At 41.3% G+C, this 21,292-nt stretch overlaps 1 protein-coding gene and 1 long non-coding RNA gene across 13 annotated transcripts in view; one reads left to right on the forward strand and one right to left on the reverse strand.

Moving 5' to 3' along the window:
• Positions 1–21,292, reverse strand: part of PARD3 (par-3 family cell polarity regulator) — a 448,908-nt gene that overhangs the window by 280,880 nt on the left and 146,736 nt on the right. For all 12 annotated transcript variants that reach the window (XM_083826068.1, XM_083826067.1, XM_083826066.1 and 9 more), the window contains one exon: positions 18,604–18,784. In XM_083826068.1, the coding sequence (XP_083682194.1) occupies positions 18,604–18,784 (181 nt within the window). The remainder of the gene's footprint in view (positions 1–18,603; positions 18,785–21,292) is intronic.
• The window catches only part of LOC310895159, an 89,153-nt gene continuing 86,652 nt past the window's right edge, over positions 18,792–21,292 (forward strand). The window contains exon 1 of the long non-coding RNA XR_014580492.1: positions 18,792–21,190. This is a non-coding gene — a long non-coding RNA (uncharacterized lncRNA). The remainder of the gene's footprint in view (positions 21,191–21,292) is intronic.

A 21,292-nucleotide genomic window follows, 5' to 3' on the forward strand; every position in this document is an offset into this window, starting at 1 on the left:
GGCAGACAGCACAGCTCTGTGCAAGGAGATGCGATGCTGTCCCTGGCCAGGTAGGTCAGAGGGCGGGCTGGGAAGCTGTGAGAGGCAACAGGGGACAACACAAACCTGTTGGCGTCAGAACAAGCTCTTTCCGATTACCTGAGTGGGGAATAAGATGCTCCAGCTATCAGTACAAGGCGCTGAAATCTTCTCATTAGCTCTCAAGGTTAAAGATCACGTTCTGCAAAAACCTCTGGTGTTCCCAGTAGCCAAATAGGGAGTAAGGCAATTTAGACTACACTGGAAGTTGTTAGTTAAATTGTTTAGATAATGCCCACAATGGGACAATAAAATGGAACATCTGCTGCTCTCCAAGGGGTGACGGACCAACAGACATCTTTAATTCTTCTGCCCTACTAGAAGCAGATTATACTAATAAACTGTATCTCCTTCTTTCTTAAAACCAAGCTTAATGAGTGGTAGGAGACCCAGCTGCTGCTTGAAGTTGAACAACCCTACCTGTATTTATATGTACTTCACCAAACCCCTCACAACTTCAGGGAGCCTGAATCGGTCTCTTCTGGAAATGCAGAAAACCCACCACCCCTTTAGCAACATTTCCCCCTCCTCCCTTTTACAGCCCTGGAAGCACGTGGTTACACTGCATGCCTAATTACGCAGCTCTCGCTTCTTTTTTTATGTCACACTGCTAAGGCTGAAGAGAGTCAAAATTATTCCTAAAAGTTCAAAACTAAGAATAAGCAAATAAGAAGAAGCTCAGCTGAGTTCAAAAAGAAATCTCGCTACATGAAAGACGGTTTGTGAATTTTTGGATCAATGACTTTTCAGGCTTACCGTTGCCAATTTTCATCACCATTTGTGATTGGTTCTAGCCCAGAGATGAAGATCGGCTTTCTTAGTGGAGATACAGTTTTAGCCAGAACTAACAGAAGATATTTACTGCAATACTATGGTACGTACATCATGCCAGAATTTGTCAGGCTCCCAGCAGCTAACTTTTCCAAGCTGTCTCCACACCACCAGCCTCACTCCTTGTATCATTCTATAATGCGCTACTACAATTTGGGATTATCTTCACAGAGAAAGGGGACATAAGGCAGGCGCATTTTATTTTACAATTATTACTAAGAAATGATTATGAATATTACTAATTTTATACTATTAAGCATTTTTCATTCTTCAAAGGTGGTTAATGAGGTTTTTATTGTTCTGCAACCCAAAATGCATTGATACATTGAGATGAGAAAAGGAGGGGACAGTCACTGTACATGACTTAGTCCTCTTCCACTAGTATGAATAATTGGAGGCCTATGCTTGAACAAGAGGAATCCCATCAGATTCAAAGGAAAATTAATAGCCCAGGACAGGATACCCAGAAAACACACTGCCAGTAGCTTGCTGGACAAAAGTAGTCTGCAAAGCCACTCCAACACATTGCATTTTCCACAGAGCAGAAGAAAAATGCTGTTACAACTGATCTGCCACCTGCACCCAGTTAAGTGCCTCGTGCTCCTCCTACAATGCACCACTCTCTCCAAGGCATCCCTGCAGAAATACAGCCTAATGCCTGTCCATGGGCTGGCAACAAAGCTGACAAAAGCTCTACAATTCTATGGACAGAAGAGAAACGATGGAAGAAAAAGATCCCCAGCTCATCAGGGCCTTTAGTCCTTGCAAGGTTCGGTAAGGACAGCTGGTACGTGGCTGGGCACCCACCTCCCTGCATGGCAGGCACCCCACAGCATCACAGCAAACAACCTCAGTCTACAAGAAAACATATCCACAAGTGAGACAGGAACACGGAAGGGTCACTATCCATCCAACCGCCACCAGGGTAAGGGAGGAGCTACCTTTCCGCAGGAGAGCACACTAGGCTGCTCATAGATGTCACGGTCAGTAGGTGAAGGACAGCTGCAAGAGCACCGTGGTGACCAGGCAGGATTCCCCTACCCAGCATGTAGCTGCACACCTGCAAGATGCTGCTGCTACAACCAAAAGTAAAAATCGCTGTTATTTTTTCTTTTTTTTTTTTAAGTTCTCCACAAAGGCTCTGTGAAATGCAATTCAGTTATTTTCCACTCCTTAAAGGAAGATGGTTATCTTGCATAACCACAAAAAGAAAGCCACAGGAGAAAAGAGCCATCTCCTGTACTGATGCAGTTATTTTTTTAACCCACCTGAGAACGATGGATTTTACGGAACAATTCTCAGTATCTTTTTTTTTCCTTACATTAGAATTTAGAAAGCTTTCTGGTGCTACAACCTCCCTAGCATATTGATTTTTCAGTCCATGTATCCTTATGAGGTTTGTACACAGCACCTGGACTCTCACAGCATACACGAGGGGAAGATGCACAGATGACTGCAAGTAGAACATCTACAGGCTCACAGATCATCAGCTTCTCTGCAGCGTGCAGCAAGGAGTCTGTGTGCTTCTAGCAGGAAAGTTTTTTGAAGCCCTTAGATCAAAATCTGAAAGTCACTGTAAGAAACTGTTCACAAATATTTTGCCAAACTACAGTATTTTTACATTACACGTGGTGCTTCTGACTAAAAAATATTTTATTGTTTAATAAAAGTAGCTATATTGAATTTCATGTAAAACATCTGAGAGCAGAGAAATAGATTATTGTTTAGTTACCTAATATTTATGTAATCTCTGAGGGCAGAGGCAGGCATTTTAACAACTATGAGAGCTAGCATATTTAATATTCCATATCAGATGTCAAAAAATGTATCATTTAAAACAGTATCTATAACACTAGCTCATCACTACAAATAAAAAAGGTTATTTAAAACAGAGAACCCTATAACCACTCATGCAGATGTTTTTTAAGTCCACTACAGAATAAAAGTAAATCTGCATTCATACAGATACCCATTGCATTTAGTTGGCATTTTTAACTGAATATGAAGCATAGTCACTTAAACTAAAAATATTTGTCACATGTTTTTTGAAACTAAATAGCTTTTGAGAGTAAGTTCATTGCCTTGTGTTTCTTCTCTGGAATTTGTAAAGCTACTTAAAAAGTTATTAATTCATAACATAGTTCAAGTTTGTGCCTCAGAAGGGCTTGGATTTGTTTATTTTTAAAACATTTGAAAATACTTCCAAAGTATGTCCAACACCCTTTGTCTTAGACTGAAAGTTCAAATTTAGGAGCAGAGAAAACAAATCGATTGGTCACATAACACAAGTACAAAATGCAGACTTTTTCAAAAAATTTAAAAAGGGGAGCCAGGACTAAGCACGTATGGGAAATCACATCTATAGCGGAGGGTTGTCCCTGCCTCCCCATAACAGTATTTCTAGGAGAGGTGCTCATCCTCAGCAGGAAAAAGCCAACAGCTGGCAAGGCTGCTCATGGAGGAAGGGCTCTCAGACGCAGGTCCAGTTTTTATCATTTCTAAGCTCTTGGAATCTAAGCATCATTGTACTTTTTGTGTGATTACTATGGCACTTCTAACGAAGGGCAGACTAAAACAAAGCAAACAGGTATATTTGCATTTTTCTGAGATTAACAAAACCCTTTGTCCAAAGCAAACTGCCTCACACGTTCCTCTGAAACACTTGGGCAATCCCAAAAACAACTCCTGGACTCGATGCACTGATCGAGGCTCGTCATTTCTGTTGTTTCCATACTGGTGGAGAGAAAAGCAATTAGACACCTCTGTGAGCTTTGCGCCCCACAGCAGCAGCACCGCAGCAGAGCTGGAAGCAGTTACAGTGAAAGGAACAGGAGCCAACACCCTAACCCTAACCCTAACCTAATCCCACATGCAGATGTCCTCAGCCCCCACTCGTGGTTGGTACAGGGGCAGCACTGGGAAGTTGGTCCCCTTGTCCCACTAATGCCAGGAGAGGCAGAGAGATGCTGCTCAGCGCTTCCAAAACCCGCAGCTGGGGACCTAGCCCACCCCACTGGGTCTCCGAATCCCACAGACAACCACGTCAAACAATCTCTTTTTCATTTTACAGCAGATGGAAACAGAAGACCTGGACATCGTACACTTCAAATTACTAGCCTGTGGGACTCATCTGGAGATTACGAAAGAAATGAAAGCTTAATCTGCAAAAATATAGTATTAAGTTCTTTAGCAAAATATACTTTTGCAAATCTTGCTACCAAGAAAAAACAACCTTCCCAAACCCACATGGGAGGATAAAAGTCTTTGCATGAACAAAACATGTGAAAAAAAAATCTTGGATCAAAATTCACTCAGCAGCATGAGGCTGAAAAAAATTTCTCCTGATTTACTACACGGCAGTTTGCTTGTCTAGCCTTTCCAAACAGCAATATAACATTAGTGCGAGGACAGTGAGAGGGAAAATTGCTGCCTAAGTGGCAGGTTTGTCATTGTTTGACAATTCTAAAGAGTTCACTAGAAACTTCTGAAAGGAGCATCTCTAATTCCCTGAAATTACTGATAATCTGCCAAGTGAATGGAGAACAATTATGAAGAAAATTGAATGCTTCCAAACGCCAATTTGCTGTATATCCTGAATTAATATTGCATAAGTATTTTGGGTCTTTTTCTGTAAAAGCAAAGGAATAAAAACCTAGGTCTACAGGCATTTCTGCATGGCTTTTCTCACAGAATTTTATATCATCATCATTTTTGCGTTTTGTAACAATACTTAGCATTTGTGTGGTGCTTTACATTTTTAACCTATTTTTCTATTTGAAAAAAAATAACATTATCTGTAAGGTAAACTAGCTCTTATGCATTGGTGGTTCAACAATAAGCAGTCATGCCACAAGAGTACAAAGCCCTCAGCACAGACAGAGATATTATAAGCTGGTTTTCCACCAGATAAGTCGAGCCACACTTGCAAAACACCATTTCAGGCATTGTCACTGCTACAGCTACGCCAGCAGTTGGCCACCGAGTACTGTAAGGAGGAGAAATACTCTGGGAAGAAAGGGCTCAAGATGTCCATTTTTTAGCTGAGCCAAGCCAGATCAGTCGCTGTTGATGGGCCAAGAACGTGTAAAACATCGATGCAGGGTGTTTGGCAGCCTGGTTTTTGGGGCATTGGCTCCGTCTCCAGTCAGTCTGACAGGAGGCCGGGACCAGGCCGCGCCACTGTGAAGGAACCAGGTGCTGCTCCACAGCCGCGGGCTGCACGAAGGGGGAACCAAACCAAAACGCAAATGCAAAAATAACGTAAAGTGAATTGTCTCCCTTTTCTCCTTAAAGTAATAAAACACCAACACCACCAACAGAACTACTAGCTCTCTGCCTACAAACAACCCGGGGCATGGGTGGAAGTGAAAGAAGGTTGCTGGCTGTCTTGCAGGAGGAAAGGGGATTAAAACCACACAGGCAGAGAAGGGAAACGGGATGAGAAGACCACAGAACTGGCTGGAGCAGGCAGGGTAATCACGGGAAGGGAGTGCAGCTGGAGAAACTGCAACAACAAAAAAAAAAAAGAAAACGTAAGAAAATAAATAAGGAAGAATGTTAAATGAGAAAAGCACAAGGCCAAGCATGCAAAGAATGGTTCACCTCACACACTGCAGCACCACGGCAAGTCTCCGAACAAGCCTCACAACTCAAATCCCGAAGACACCCTGTGATCATCTTGTCAAACACCTATATAAGCCCAGGTACGCTGTGCAATAATGTCTGCATTTAGTCTTTAACTTCTGTTGGAAATACAGAAAAATATTGACTTTAATTTCAAGACTTCAGGAGACAGAGAATCCATCAAAACCCCAGGACTGTCATTTTTAAAGCTTTGCAATTCACTGAATGTCTGCTGCGTCTGAGACATCCACAGTTTGTGTTTCAGGAAAGGTAATTCAAAATGTCATCATGCACTTACACAAATCTACGATTACACACAATACCATTTTTCATTTTGTGATTAACACTTGAGAAATAACAAAAGTGTAATCATGTGGGATTATCCTTCCTTTTCATTTCTTTTAAGGGTTTGGTTTCTTTTATTTTTTTTCTCTCTGTTTTTGGCACGGACCAGGTCTCAGATTCTAAAGATGGTTCTGCAAAGAGCAAGAAAGGGGCAGAGGGAGGGCAGAAGAAACTGACTCACTTTCTTTCGTAGTCATACATCATTTACATGGCTCCTAGACTAATTGTTTATATGGCAAAGCAACATCAAGGAAACAGTTATGTATTTTTATTTGTCCTCAGGGAGATAAGCATTCCTTGCCACTAGCTCCTTTCTGCTTTTCTGATTCATGTTCCTTTGTTCTTCAATTCTTCGTGCCTTCTGTTTTCCTTTCTCTCTGTTTCTGTTCATGGGCTGATATGAATGGAAATTTTCAGTACAGAAATCTAAAATTTTCATTAAGCATCCAGTTAACCAAGCTTCACTGGCTTCTGAAGCTGGAAGTCAGCAGTGGGAAGCAGAGGAAGGAGCATCATGTCACCTGCCAGCCTTCCCAAAGGTTACACCCAGGTCCCCACACACTGGGCACCTCCCGTTCTGCAGCTTGCTGACTACAGAGAGCACAGAGCACAAGAAGAGCCTTAATAAGTAGCCCTACCACTGCCATTGCCTTACTTTTCATTGTTAAAAATGATCCTTCATGTGTCTTGCAGTAAATGACAGAAAAAAAAAAAAAAGTGGAAAAAAAATAAGTCAGGAAATACAATTTATATTGCAATACAGGTGAAAAAAATAATCACAGCTAAAATGAAACAAATATATTTATTTTTTTCTGGTCAAGATGGAAGCAAAATTTGGAAGTTAAGCACATCTATCCATGAGTGAAAAGGATCTTTCTAAAGCTGTGACTTTAAGATCAAGAACCTTTTCCACAGTAAGATCAAGCCAACGTGACATTTTCTTTACAAGCAACACGTGCCACCCTCAAGTTAAAAAAAAAAAAAAAAAAAAAGACAAGTAAGGCTTTCCTTGCAAAAGCCACCACTTTCTGATAAAGCATAGGATGCATTACTGGATTTAATTATTTACTAAACTTACTAAGTTCTACAAAAACACATGGCCCATGAAATACCTTCCTCCCACAGAGGTCTGAAATTCTGCATCTCTCAGAGTGAATTCTAACTATGCACCAATCTTATCTGCTTTCATACAGAAAACACTGAAAATCTCCTGTCCTAGAACTCCAAGACATCTGCCAGAATGGGAGGTTTAAAGTAGAGGAAAACACAACCTCGATACCTCAATTTGCAAGGACTCAGTGCCTGGTAAACACGATTTGATTTTCAGAAAAGCCTTGAAAAGCACATGTACTCAGAAAATGTTTTAAACATCTGCTGAATCTTGGGGGTGGGGGCGTGGGGGGGATTGCAAACCAATAACACGAGAACAAATTAAAAATACTTCACTAAAAATATTTTTGACCCTTCGTAAAACATTCTGACTTTGAAAACGAAAAATGTAAATGAATGGAACAAAATCCTAGCCCTGTGAGAATTACGAAACTGAAGCCCGTACATGGCACATACAGCACGGCACAGATTGCTTGGTGTGAGTGAAGCTGATGTACTGCCTCGAGGGTTTGAGGAGTAATTGAATATTCATCGCAGTCCTTAACAGGAATCCCATGCGCAGAATGCACGTCCACAAAGTAATTCTGGTAAAACGCAGGGCAAACAGACTTGTTTGTACACCAGCAGGCATGCAGACATACCAATAAATATTAGTGCTACAGCAACCTGCCTTAAATCTCATTTAATACAAATAAATAAATAACTGGTATGTGTTTGGCTGTGCTTTCCAAACACGCTTTCCAAGAGCCACACAGCAAGCTTGGGCCAGGTGAAAGGAGCAGCTTTCGCACAGTCGCCCCCAAACTCACAGCTGGCAACCCCAGGAACATGACTGCTCGCTCCCTGCCTCACCGAGGACATAATTTTTTTGGTGCTCATCATCTGTGGGCTTTCTGGGTTTGCTCACGGCCGTGCACTGCTGCACAGATGAACTGCCAACAGGCACACAGGGTAAACTCGCTAACACAAGAAATACGCAGACCAAGTTGCAATAAAGAAACGCCTGTACGCATTCTCGGCGGCGGATTCACTGAGGTTTTTTCACCCCTCGCTCTTCTGAGGCAGGCTTCCAACAGTTCACTTCCCCTGCCCTCTGCTTACTGGGGACTCGGGGTCCCCAACCCCACCGCCCACACCGCTGGTCCCTGCCCGAGCGTGCCCAGACACCCTCCTGCAGCAGCACCAGGAACTGGTTTCTCCCCGCCCTTCACGGGCAGAAGAAATAAAAAATACTTCTTTCAGTGCTGTGCTGCCTTTTAAACAGCACAGCACAGAGCTATGGGAAAGCAGGATTATGGGAAGACTTTGTCCACTTATGTTTTATTACTTTGAAGGTGAACTTAAAGCAGAGGTAGAGGTAAATCATCTACACGTACAATACTCAGAGAAATATTGCCTACTGTGTCAAACTAGAGCAGTAACTTTATACACCTACTTAAGGGATATTTCTCACGGATAAATGTCACGCAGTTCATTTGAAAAAGCAGTTCCATAATTTTTTCACTGCAGCACTCCTAGCAAGCCCTTCATTTTTATTTATTTTTCCATGAGCCAAGAGCCTAACTAAAATTTTAAATAAAACATCAAGAGACTTCACTATGCAAGACCCTTCAGATGGAAATCATCGTGAGAGTCTGGCAGTGCTCGACCTCAAATCCCTGTGTCATCTAATGAAGGTCTTAAAGATCAGAGCTTAAAATGGATTGGAATAGAAGAAGCTAACGTCAGTTTTCTATTTGGTGAAGAAAGCTTTCATAGCCAGAAAACATTTCTGAGATTTTGGTGCCAAAATGCCGAAGAGCAGAGAGACAAACAGAGGACCTATCAAAAACCACTGAGAGATTGACTTACACATCGCACAGGGCTGGTTAACAAGATGCGTGCACCTATTCATGCTCCAGCTTATCAGAAACTGGTAAACAATTTCATTCTTCTATAATGTACTAAAAACGAACCGCTTGCATTGGTTCAAACATCATTTCGCTTGAAACAGTCTCGGTAGCTGTTGCTCACCGTTACCCTCATTCTCCCTGCGGACCCGCAAAGGCATTTTGTTCAATAGCCTGTATTGCAGGGATGGCTTCCCTCCCCAGCTGCCCACCGAGAGGCTGGGCGTACCGAGAGCCTTCCTCTCCCCAGCACACGCCCGCAGCAGCGGCACCGCCAGGGCAGCCACAAAGCGCCGACGCTGCGAGGTGCGCTGGGGAACGTGGTGCAGAGACACTTGGCTACACAGACCGGCAAAGACACCGACGTCCTTCAGTGCTCATTAACCCCACGTCATGCTTGTTCCTCCAGGTCTGGGCTGACTTGCAGGGCCACGTGGCGTTACATTACACTCCGGGATCTGCCTATTGCAAGAGGAAGCAGAGCTGCCTCTTTACTGAGGTTTACCAACCTGGGAGGGGTACTGCCGAAGTGACTACAGACTGGTTCCAGACCCAAGACGATGACATCTTTGGTTTTACCACAAATTTTCCTAAAAGCTTGTTGAACCCAATTTTGCTCTGAAAAAAAGTTAACGTGACTAGCTGCATTCATGACATTCAACCCAAATATACTTCCTAAGCATAATTATACCTGTGCAGGAACTTCCTGGAGCCAAGTACAATTGCTCTACAGGTCACATTTTAGAAGCCTCTGGCTTTGCAAAATGCCACTTAGCTTTTCTCTTCTAGAAGTAGAAATGATCACTTTTTAAGGCAACATGGAGAAAGAAATAAAAAAGAAAAAAAAGAAAAATAATAAATAAAACCCCTTTTATTTTCACAGCCTGTGAATCACAAGCAGAATGGGATTCACACTGCTGCAGACACCTATTTCCGAACTGATCACCCCTGTTTCTCCCTGATCAACTGAAACCAGCCAGCGCAGCTCACCTGGGCCATACCCCATCTCATCCTGAAATAAGCTGTAAAATAGCTCGGACAAACACATCCTAAAGGTGTCTGACCTTCCCCAGGGATGAGAAAGAGGACTGCCTTGAGTGTTTAGCTCAGGCGCAGAACGTGAAGTTGTTGATATTCATCCCATCCGCTGTGCCTGCTTTGAATCAGCCGTTGCCCAGCGTTTGCCAAAAGAAGTCCCAGTTTTACTTCCCTCTGTGAACAGTGCTGATGCACAGACAGCTGGATCAAATCCCGTCATTAGGGATAACGTTTTAATGGTTGACCACAAGATTGCTTTCAGAAGCCTAGTCCCCAGGTTGTAGGCACAGTTTCCAGAAGCTAACGCTTTGTGTGCTTTGTATTGATACCTTTGTACCTCCCTTTACTGCATGCAGGGAAGTAGCAGTACAAAGATTTTGTGTTAACCTAAGCACCATTTTTTGCTTTTGTTTGTAAAAGCCCACACTCCCCAGCTCCCTTCCCATTTATACAACCACTTCCAGTTTCTCCAAATCCATAATTGTTGACAGAATTAATTACCTAAATCCATAACGGAGGAAAGAAATATCGACCCGGACCACAGCCCGAGCTCACATCCACCTCCAACCCCAACAGCCGAGCTCTGGCATCAGCCGGGCCATGAAAGCCACCCCGGGGAGGTGGCCGCAGTGTCTCACAGAGGGGGGGACGAGGGGTCCCTGCCCGCAGAGCAGAGGGGACAGGAGCCAAGCCACATCTGTCCAGCTGCAGGCAGCGGGCTCCTGCCTCAGCTCGGCTGCTCTGGGCTCGTGGGCTTGAGCTGGGCCTGTCGCCTCTGCAGCATCCAGCGGTACTGGGGGCCCACATCTCCGTGGGAAAGTTCTTCTAGATTTAGGCTGGATTCTCACCCTAAATACTTAATCTGCCCCTGACATGAACCCAACGCATTTCTGAAGCTGGAGCTCATCTTATTTACACAGTTTGTTTCAGATTTACAACAAGAGACGGGTGGGAGAAGGAACAAATTTGATCTTTTTAAAGTATGAAATCAAGCAGTAAATTAATGGAGAGTTATTTCTCATCCACTCCTTCATTTCTGTATCATCGTTCAGTCCTATTCAGACCATGAGAGTAAATAAAATACAAACTAAAAACAAGCCTATTCAACGAGCAGCCATCTGTCACTGTTTCATCCCCCTCAAAAGCACATGTCAAAAGACACAGAATTGAATGCAACTTCCTCCTAGTAACCAGCAAGAGATGGTCTGTCTCCAAAACATGTCCCCATCTGAAAAAAAGACCATGTGAGTTCACGTGCTGCAAATGCAATCGAGAGAGGAACAAGAAGATTCCTTGTGAATGTACAGCAAGCAACAACGCTCTCAACGAAGCATAAATTCAGTGTAATTAAGGATATACTTTAAGTATAATATCTTACAGCCTTGGGCGTGTGGTCAGAAATATAACCCACATGCCGCTTTGTTTTCAGCGGGGGGCGAGTGCTGCTGTTGCGCTGAAGATTGTTGCCCGGGCCTCAGGGCAACCCTGCCGGCAGCAAGGCACGGAGCCCCCAGCAGCGCAGAGCTCTTCACCAGCCCTCCAACACCCCTTCAATAAGGTCATCCCACTTAGGACTAAGTGAATCATTAAGCACATTTGACAAACTCTGCATCCTCTCCCTGATGGCAAATTGTCTGCGAGTAATTCATGTCAGCATTGCACCCCCACAGAGACTAACGCTGGTGCCTCAAAGCAAAGCAAAATGAGACCTGGACACCCGTCACTCTTGAGGACTGGTGGCTCTGGATATTAAGGATGCCTTGAAGCACAGTGTTTATCACATTTTAGAATAAGTAACTATAAATACTATACTGTTTTTTTACAAAGAGTTGGATAAATAGGACTGTTACACCTGATCTACACTCCCATGTATAATACACGCATGCATCGCTGAAGTAAAAATAAATAAATAGCAGGATAGTTGTCTGTACCATTAAAAGGCATTTCCTACTCACTTCGAATTCATGTTTCTTTAACTTCACTGTGCTCCTTCTTGATTGCTTACATTGAAATAACAACAACTAAAGGAGTAATCAAGAAATTATCTATAGAAAGGGTTATTACGCTTCCTGGTACATGCATGAAGACAAACTCTTTCCATAAACAAATAGCTTTATCACAATGGGAACAAACCCATGGTACCAGAATACAATGAACTTCACTGCTACTCTGTGATGTTTGGTTGGAGAAAATGGCACAACATTTTTCTATACATAAAAATGCAGTTTTCTGAGGGGAAAAAACTACCTTTCATTCAGAGAATGGGGAAAACAAAAACCACCATCACCAACACACATACATTTCGAAACATTCCCGGAATACAGCTGTGATTTCCATAATAGCTTCTTGTTCAAGTGATCATTAAATCTATTTAACATGTCAAATCCAGACTAATATCCAACCTGACTTCTTAAACTATTCAAATTCAATACTTCACATCTTCATAACCCTTCCTTATTATCTGTCTTGTACTATATTCTGTAGCTATGATACACAATACCACCAGGTATCACATACAATACTATGTTTTTATTACTTCCCCTTATCAATACTCAAAGAAAAAAGCTCTCACTATATGGAAAGAAATCTTGAAATGCCCCATGACTACTAAGGTTTCCTTTAGAAAACCCAATGAGTTCTAAAATTCTTTACTATATTGCTTTTGCGATTTTTTTAATCCTAGTAGAAGCTACAGCATTTTGTTTGATGATATACGGAGAAGATTGAAGATATTAAAGGTTAATTTAGAAACTTAAGCAGTTTAAAATCCATTTGTTTTTACAAACGTGTCACGGTCTCATCAAAAACACATGGTTTTTAAACTGTTCGACAATCCCAAATTAACAGCAGAGCACTACGCTTGGAGAAAACACCAACTGGAGATCATTCGAGTCAGAGCTGCGCTGCAGAGAGAACAAATTTAGTCTCATGGAAGAAAGCAGCACCTGGTACTGATTTTTTGATTCAATAACTCTGGCTTTAAAACAATCACTTCCTTGATAGAGCTACGGGGATAATTGTGATAAGAATTCCTGGATGGCGAGAGCACCAGAAGGTGAGGAAACAGACGTTGCTAAAGCTTCTCCTCCAACTCTGACGCATGAGAAACCTTTCTTACTCAGTTGCCAGCAGCTCAGCGCAAGCCTCAGTTTTAGCTTCTTTTAATACTATCTGACACCATAAAAGAAATGTCTGAGAAGCTGGCAACGCATTAAAAGTGGGAATGATGGTTATGAAATCTTCAGGGATTCATTCCCATTACTGCACTGGAAGATGGACACCTAACATCTCACAGTGGTTCCAGTGAAGGTTTCTGACTGAGGAAACACCATGGAAAGCTGACCCAAGCTTGTCGGAGCTGGTGGAAAACCTCCCAGTGACTTTAGCAAGCTTTGCCTATAAAACTATAATCTTTCATTATAAACGTGGCTGAATTTGTCTACATTTAGTAAGCAGGTACTTAAAGACAACTCCATCTGATCAAGCTCCAAACATCTGGTTTTTGAAGAACTCATCTTTCTCTTCCTCCCTTTTCTAATCTCTTGCTTCCTTGGTTCTTCAACACTTGAAAATGACTGTGTTTCCATATATAAAGCTGACTCACAGATGAATAAGGAGACAGAGAGATACAGGAATGAAAAGGTTTCTAGTGGCCATATGTAGGAAAGAGTGGTGAAACCATAATCATTTTTGGAACTGGACTAACTACGAACTTACCTCTGCAACTCTTTGACAAGTTACATGCAGAACTCCAATTTCTTAAACGAAGGCACTCAGAAATATTAACAAATTAATTCTTAGAATATGCATTTGGGATTCAATAGATAAATACTTGTGTCAAATCAGAAGTAAAATGAAGTGCAAGCTTTTCAAGTTTAAAGTACTTGAAATTCACACATTTATTTATGCACTCACACCTTTAACTGTTTTGCTTAGTATTTGATTTTTTGAACACTCCAGTTGAGAGATGCTAAGAAAAGACACATATTTGCAAGGGATTCAAGAAGTGGTTGGCCCGTGGTTACAAAACAGCCCAATGGCTTAGCCAGGAACCAGACAGACCTGCTACAGGTGAGTGACTGCCTTCCTGCCTTGCAGCACAGCACATGACGGTGCTTAGCAGTGAGCAGATGTCTCTGAACCATTCCCACAAAGACCCACTTGTTGTAGGAGGTGTAGAAAAAGCTTATTAGGCCTACAGATTACAAAAAATGTTTTTTCTCCAAGAAATGCCAACTGCCTTTCTCTTACTAGACATAAAACAAACAAACAAACAAAAAAGTACATTTGAAGACTTGGATTCTATCAATTTTATCTTAATTAGATAAACCAATCCTTCTGATGCTTGGTTGTAGTCTCAAAAGTATCTTCTCAATGCTGCATTTCATCTCTTTCCAACTGGTTAACAATTTCTCCAAGTCTGGCACCGCCACTGGTCACCCCAGCTTCAGTCTTCCTGCTTGCACCTACTTCAGTGAGCCCACAACAGCATTCGCCTTTGATGGTGGAAGGTAATGCCCAGATGCTCTAGCTCCAGATCCTTCTAGCCCAGATCCTTCTAGCTATCCTGTGCAGTTGCTGTTCACTAGTATTGGCTTGCAAATAATTTTTTCTTTCCAGATGTAGTGACTGTGCATATCTCACTGATTTCAAAAGAGTTTATAAACGTATGTAGTGAAGGCTGAACCGAAACCTTGACACCCAAAGTACTTGAAACACCTTCTTAGCTTTTAATGCAATACTCTGTATTCCAGTCCAGATTTATTAAAATACTGAACAGTCCTCAGCCTAAGAGAGTCCTCAGGGACTATACTTGATATATCCTCCTAATTTGCCATTAAACTACTGAAAACTGCTGAGAGGGCACAGAGAGATGCACAAACTCAAAGGCAAGGAAGGTCACGAACTCTAATATATCAAGTAATTCACAGTGGCAGTCTGCATGCGTGCTCTTACTTGTGAGGAATAAACCTGTTCCCATTGCAGGGCGAGAGCACACATGCACACAGGTGACCTCAGAGCAACAGGCGTGCTGCTGGCTAAACAAAGAAGGGGAAGTGCAGCAAGTTATTTGTTCCTCTGCACTTTCGGCACGTCTTTACGGCCAGCTGCGCGCTCACTGCATAATATTCTCATCTAGACCACTTTTGCCATTCTCTCCTTCTGAGAACAGAATATGAAACTGATGTCCAGAGTGCTGCTAAAATACACTTGAGCAAATACACCACCGGAGAGCACCATTTCCAGCTAGCTCTTAGTAATTTCCTAGATTGCTCTGGCCAGCGCTGCAGGAGATGCTCAGCCTCCAGCCTTCGGGAGAACCTTACCGGTGGCCGTGTCAGTTCCTCGAAAAACTGGAATTGTCCTTGTTGCAACTTGTGCTTGTTGCCACCAGCCCTATCACTTTGCCCCTATGAGAACAGTCTAACTTCATCTTCCTGATAGCTTCACCTTCCTGATAGCCTCCCTTTAGATGAAGCTACAGAAAGATCTCCCATCGCCCTTACTATTCTGTACTCTGAACTGGAAAAAAAACAGTCCTTTCAGACTCTCTTAATATATTTCCCAAATAATGTTTTATGTTTAAATTGCTTATTAACTGTAATACTGAATCATTCAGAGACTTGTAACGTATAATCACACCGAGACCAAGAACTAAGACCACCCTCGGTTATTTGGTAGAGCAAAGTAACTTAAAAGGAGTACTAAACAAAGAGATGGCCCTTTTCACAGTAACTCACGTAGCTGAAAAGGAATTTTATTTACAATATTTAAATGCAGTACTGTGAAACAAACAACTTGGTTCACAGGCAGTGCACCCGCTGCTGAACTGTCATTGCCTGACATCCTGTCTTATCTGCCAAATTGCTCATTAGGTTTGGCAATTTTCACCTGCGCCTCGAGTTTATATTTCAGCAGGGAATAAACATCAGTCTGCTTTAACAATCTTCTGCAGCGAGCTTCCAACCTCTTCTCAGAAAGCACGCAGGCACACACAAAAAAACGCCTTGTTTACAGTATGCTTACAGAAAAAAATGCAGCTCAAGGGATGAAATACAACAACGGGAAGTTTAACTTAGGTTACAGAAAAACAATAAAAGGAGAAAGAGCTAGATGAGAAGCGTAAACCAACTGCTCGCCTTGATGAACTGCCTTTTCCCAATGCGGAATAACACTGGGGGGTATGGGCCAGCATCATTTTTGTTTCCACATTTAGATGGGAAGATTCAATTTGATACAACCCCCCACGTGCAAAGTCCAGGGTCTGTTTGTGCATGGGAAAAGAGGGAAGCCGGAGGAATATTACTTTTCCAGCTGGACCTGATCTAGCTAACCTTTCCCTTGCTGGTAGAGGAGAGGTGGCGTGATCTCTAAACAAACAAAAGGGCTGGCATGGCAACCAGAACAAAGAGACGAAAATCTCAGCAGGCCCCTGAGCCCCAGCCCGAGCCGCTCGGATCCTGCCTCTGCGCGGGGCCCGCCGCCGGCCCCCCGGGTGCAGGTGAGCGGCAGCAGGACGGCACAAAGCCGGGCGGTTGTGCATCGGCTGCCGAGAGACAGAGCCCAGCCTGCGAGCAAAAAGCACCAGCGATGTGAAACAAAATGTCTAAAATGCTATAAACCAATTTCAGGCGGAATACTGTTTTTCATTTGTTAGAAGTAAAATATTCACCGCCAACCCTGCAATTAGCTAGAAAATTACAATAATTACAGCAATTTTGTATCCCATCTCCAATCCAATTAATAGATATATGACCTTGTCAACATGTAATAATCAGGATCTGCATCTACCACAAAACTGGATGGGTTTTATTTGCTGAATAGAACTTACACAGTAAGAAGATAATTATTTGAAATACTGAGAATACCATTTGTATGCTATGCTTCACTTCACAAATTATAAAGGAAATACAATAGGGATATTATTTCCATTTTCAATGTATATTTAAATGAAATTCTTGAAATAGTTGGGTTTAATATGGGATAATATTACTGGACTGGGATTCTAAGGCTGTGGCTTGCAACATTTACAAACAAAATATATCTAATTGTCAACATCCAAAAAAAAAGCATTAGCTAGGTAAGAGAACATCTCTGATTTGCAATAACATTTATGACAAATTGTTTCACCCATTTTATTTTTGCAGGATTTTATTAAAAGTGTCAAAAGAGCTGTAATGCTTACCAAGACTTTTAAAACTCTTATGCATTTCTACAGACCTTTGTATTACTGAGTTTCAAAGCACTTTTTGGTCCTTTTAACAATCAGCGAACTGGCTAAGTATTACATGCATTCTCCAGAATGACACCAAAGATAAGTGAGCTGTCCAATATATCACTGAATTTTATCTGCACTATATGTATTTGATGCACCAGCATTGACATACTGAATAATACACCAGATAATCAAACTAAGGAAAAAAGGTGTGTGTATGTATGTATCTGCTCTAAGCCACCCTGAGTTGCAAACCCAGAAGGACAGCTTTTTGGCTTATGCATAGAAATGAGATGTGCATTTAGCAGTGGTATACCCTAACAACGGCAAAACTAAGGGGCCCTGAAATTCCAGGATTTTTTTTTATTATTATTATTCTCATCTGCCATTTATCCTTTTCCTAATTTAATTCTGTGTTACAGTGAAACATAGTCATAGCTTGAAATGATACACATTCAAGTGTCTGTAAGCTAACTCTTAAATGTTGTTCCCTTATTTTTTACAGAAAACACTCTGGTACAAAATTCCTCAAACTTTAAATAGAGAGTTGCAACTTTTCCATTTGTGTTTTTACCTGATTACTTAAACACACATTTTATCCATTAAAGGAACACCTACAGAAAAGTAATCTCTTGGGAATTACAAATCATTGTTTAAAACACGATACTCACAGAATATCGAAGGACTGACTGATGTTAACTCCTGCTAAAAATTTTCTGGAATGGATTCATTACTTCAAATCCTCAATGAAGGAAATGACAGATAATACAAGAGGGGCATGTCACTTACTCTACTGTTGTCTTCTTTGCATGGAACTCTTAACATCAATGAAAATTACATTGTTATGCCATATGGCCATTTTTCCTTCTTAGTAAGCTGAAATATTCAAAATCCTGCCTAAACGAGAACGGTGATATATAGTTCATACTTCATGATTTTGCAGCAAACTGTCCTCATTTTGAACTAAACAAAATAAACAGATGTTCCTGGCTATTGTTAATTTTTTTTAGACGAATATCTTTCTCCAACATAGTAAATACATGTATCACAAGGTGTTTTTACAGAAAGGTGACAAGCATAACCTAGCAACATTGACAGGTTCAGTACAAAGTGCTCCTATCTTTAGTTTCTTTTCACCCTTTTCTTCATTTAATGGAATAAAACTGGCAAACTGAACATTACAGCATGCAGCAACTGCATTTGGAAATTTTGCTGTGATTTTCAGTGTTAGGACAATTTTAAACTGGCAGCACAGAGAGAGCTTATTGCTCCTAAAAGCAGCTTATAAATAATTTATTAAAGCAGGCTTATTTGCTTACATACAACCAGCATTTATGCAGTTTCTCAATTTTGATCAGCATTCGATAAGGACAGATAATGAATCACATTCCCAGCAGCATGAACGGGTAACAGCACTTGGCATCCTCATAAATTAAGATGAAATACGTCAAGATACGGAGATCATTTACTTACTTGCACGAAGGACTGAAGGGGTGACCTCAATTTCACTCGTAGCTTGGTAGGGCTGAAAGGCCGACGCTGTGTTGGTTCCAAGCTCACTGCCAAAAATCTCGGGGCTTTGCGTGCCAGTCGAGCTGGCGCTGGTGCCATCACCTCCATGGTGGGGGTCTTGCTCATCAAACACAGCTACCAGCTGCAAATGACATTTAATTTACTGTTAGAAAGAAACCTTCAGCAACATCAAAGCGCCATTGTAGATGAGCGTTTCATCATTCTTCCCATCAAATAGCAAGAAATGCCTGTCAGCAGTGACTCAAACCAACGCCTAGATCTCAACGTCGGCCCAAGGAAAGGCAGCCATTACTGGCTAGTGCCAAGGGTCAGCAGCTCTGACGTGACACAAAACCCAACACTGCGAGCCACCGAGCGAATGGCACCAAGTCAGGAAAGGCAGAGTCCCACCTTTCCAGCAAACCCCTTCATCTCGCCCAGCAATGCAGAGAGTTACCTGAATGCCAACACCTGAGCACTGGAAGTTATCACTGTCTTCTGATACCTCTACATGCATCATTATTGCAAAGTCAAATCATGAGTGATAATGCAGGTTAATGGAATAAAAATGTACAGTAAGAAATGACGTTAATACACATTGAAAGCTACAAGCAAAATACGTAGCCACCCTAAAGTGTTATAATCACTACAAATTTCTTTTCTTCTATTAATCTGACACCTACTACAAGCTATTAATATGATTCAGTTGTGGGCCTCCCTTGCAAAATTTCATTATCCAAATTTCCAGAAATACTTCTGTTGTTTGCATTCACATTCTCCAAGAAAAGAATAAGAACTGAAGCCTAATTTGAAACTTAGCCAAGTCACTAATTTAATGAAGATTTACTAAACCTGTGTTCACCATGGTGAGGGAAATAGGAAAAACATCATGGTGTTTTTCAGTAAATGTGAGATACTTATTCCACTGTATATGAATGCTTTTATTTGAAACAAATAATTTCTCCCGATTTATCATTAGTGACCTACTGAAAAAGAAAAGGCCAACTCTTATACACATTTAATTTTAGAACTTAATTTTCAAGATGGGTAGAAAAGTCCTATAGATAACAGCATTCTGCAGCCTATAAATTAATCTATAATGTAATATTTGAAAGGCATTTCCAAGAACGCATTACATTCTTCTGTCCAAATTGGTAGGGTAAATGGAGCAAATCAGCTTAAACCTGCGCTGGTCTCTGCAAATTGTTTATTTTGTTATAACAACACTTAAAGCTTCGTATAACCTAAAGGAATCGGAGAGGCCATTTTCTTTTATTTCTTTTTTTCTTTCGGGGAATTTGACATCACCTCATCCTACTGATTTTAACATTAGTCCCATTACTCTAATCCGACTTACAAAAACATTGCTTTAAAATAAATAAATATTAAAACTGCAACTGGAAGCCCAAGTGGAAATGATTTGGGAATACAGCCTTTGAAGCTACTTTCAGGCATTAACGTTTTTTTAATGAGCAGTTTTGAAATTGCAGAGTAGCAATCTTCTGCCAGTAATTCCAGACCTAATGCAAATTTAGGCTCTGGCATGTGCAAAAGAGAAAGAGCAAACTGGTAACGGGTAGAAGTCAGCGCTCTCTCCAGGGTTATTTGGAAGGTAGGCAGCAGTGTTTTTAACATACAATTCACTATTTTATTTTTGAGAAATCTGTATACAAGATAGCACCAGAAGACAATACCTACAATATCAGTACCTCGGTAGTATGAGACAGGCTAATATTCTAACTCATTGAAAAATACCAGTGCTTACACAAACTGAAGCGTATTTCTCAAAAGCAACACACTTTACACTCATAACACTTTGACTATCTGTTTTATAACAAGCTAATTACCAATCTCCAGCAACTGAAAATAAATTAATCCAGAAGTGAAAACATGCAAGGTATCAGAACAAAACACAAAGGATGCGTTTAAGAATTCCAAGGATGAAGCATCAAATCTTCTCCTACTTTACTAGGGCATGTATAAAGATAAATCCCCAAATTACATTTCATTCCTTTGAGGCTAATGAAAAAATATCACGGTATGCTGCTGCAAGTATTTTATATATATTAACCACATCAAAATGTATGTGCATATCAATATATATATATATGCATGTTCTACCGTAAGTTGCCTCCAGCTTTTTGCCCACTCCAAAAGCTTACAACCTATGACTTCAGAACATCTAAAACTGAATGCTGCTCATCTCAAGCTCAGCTTTTGATCTTGTGTATTTGCACAGGTATTCGCCATTTTGACAGCATCAAACCTTCAAAAGGCTTCGGTTCCAATAAAAAGCCTACCAAGTTGTAACATTTTTGCATAAAGCCTGTAGAGAAACACAAACCTTGTTGGCCTTCTTCAAGTCTAATTAGATAATTCAACACAGGTTTGCAGCAGCTCAGCCACACTAGTTAGCATGTTGGTTGTAAAAGTTTTACAAGGTACACTCATCCCTAATGATGAGCTGGAAAGTCCTGAGGACTGGAAGACTTAAAATAAATGACAGTGTTGGATTTCCAGAGCTGGGGATACCACTCTTCGGATGACGGTGAGGTTACAGGAAACAAAGGCAGACGGAACATCTCCCACCCTGTTCTTATACTGAGCACTAATTTCTGCTTTCTCCAACACATTTTGCTTTTCCTCAAAG

Source organism: Anser anser (genome assembly GCF_964211835.1).
Source record: "Anser anser genome assembly, chromosome: 2".
Classification (NCBI taxonomy): Eukaryota; Metazoa; Chordata; class Aves; order Anseriformes; family Anatidae; genus Anser; species Anser anser.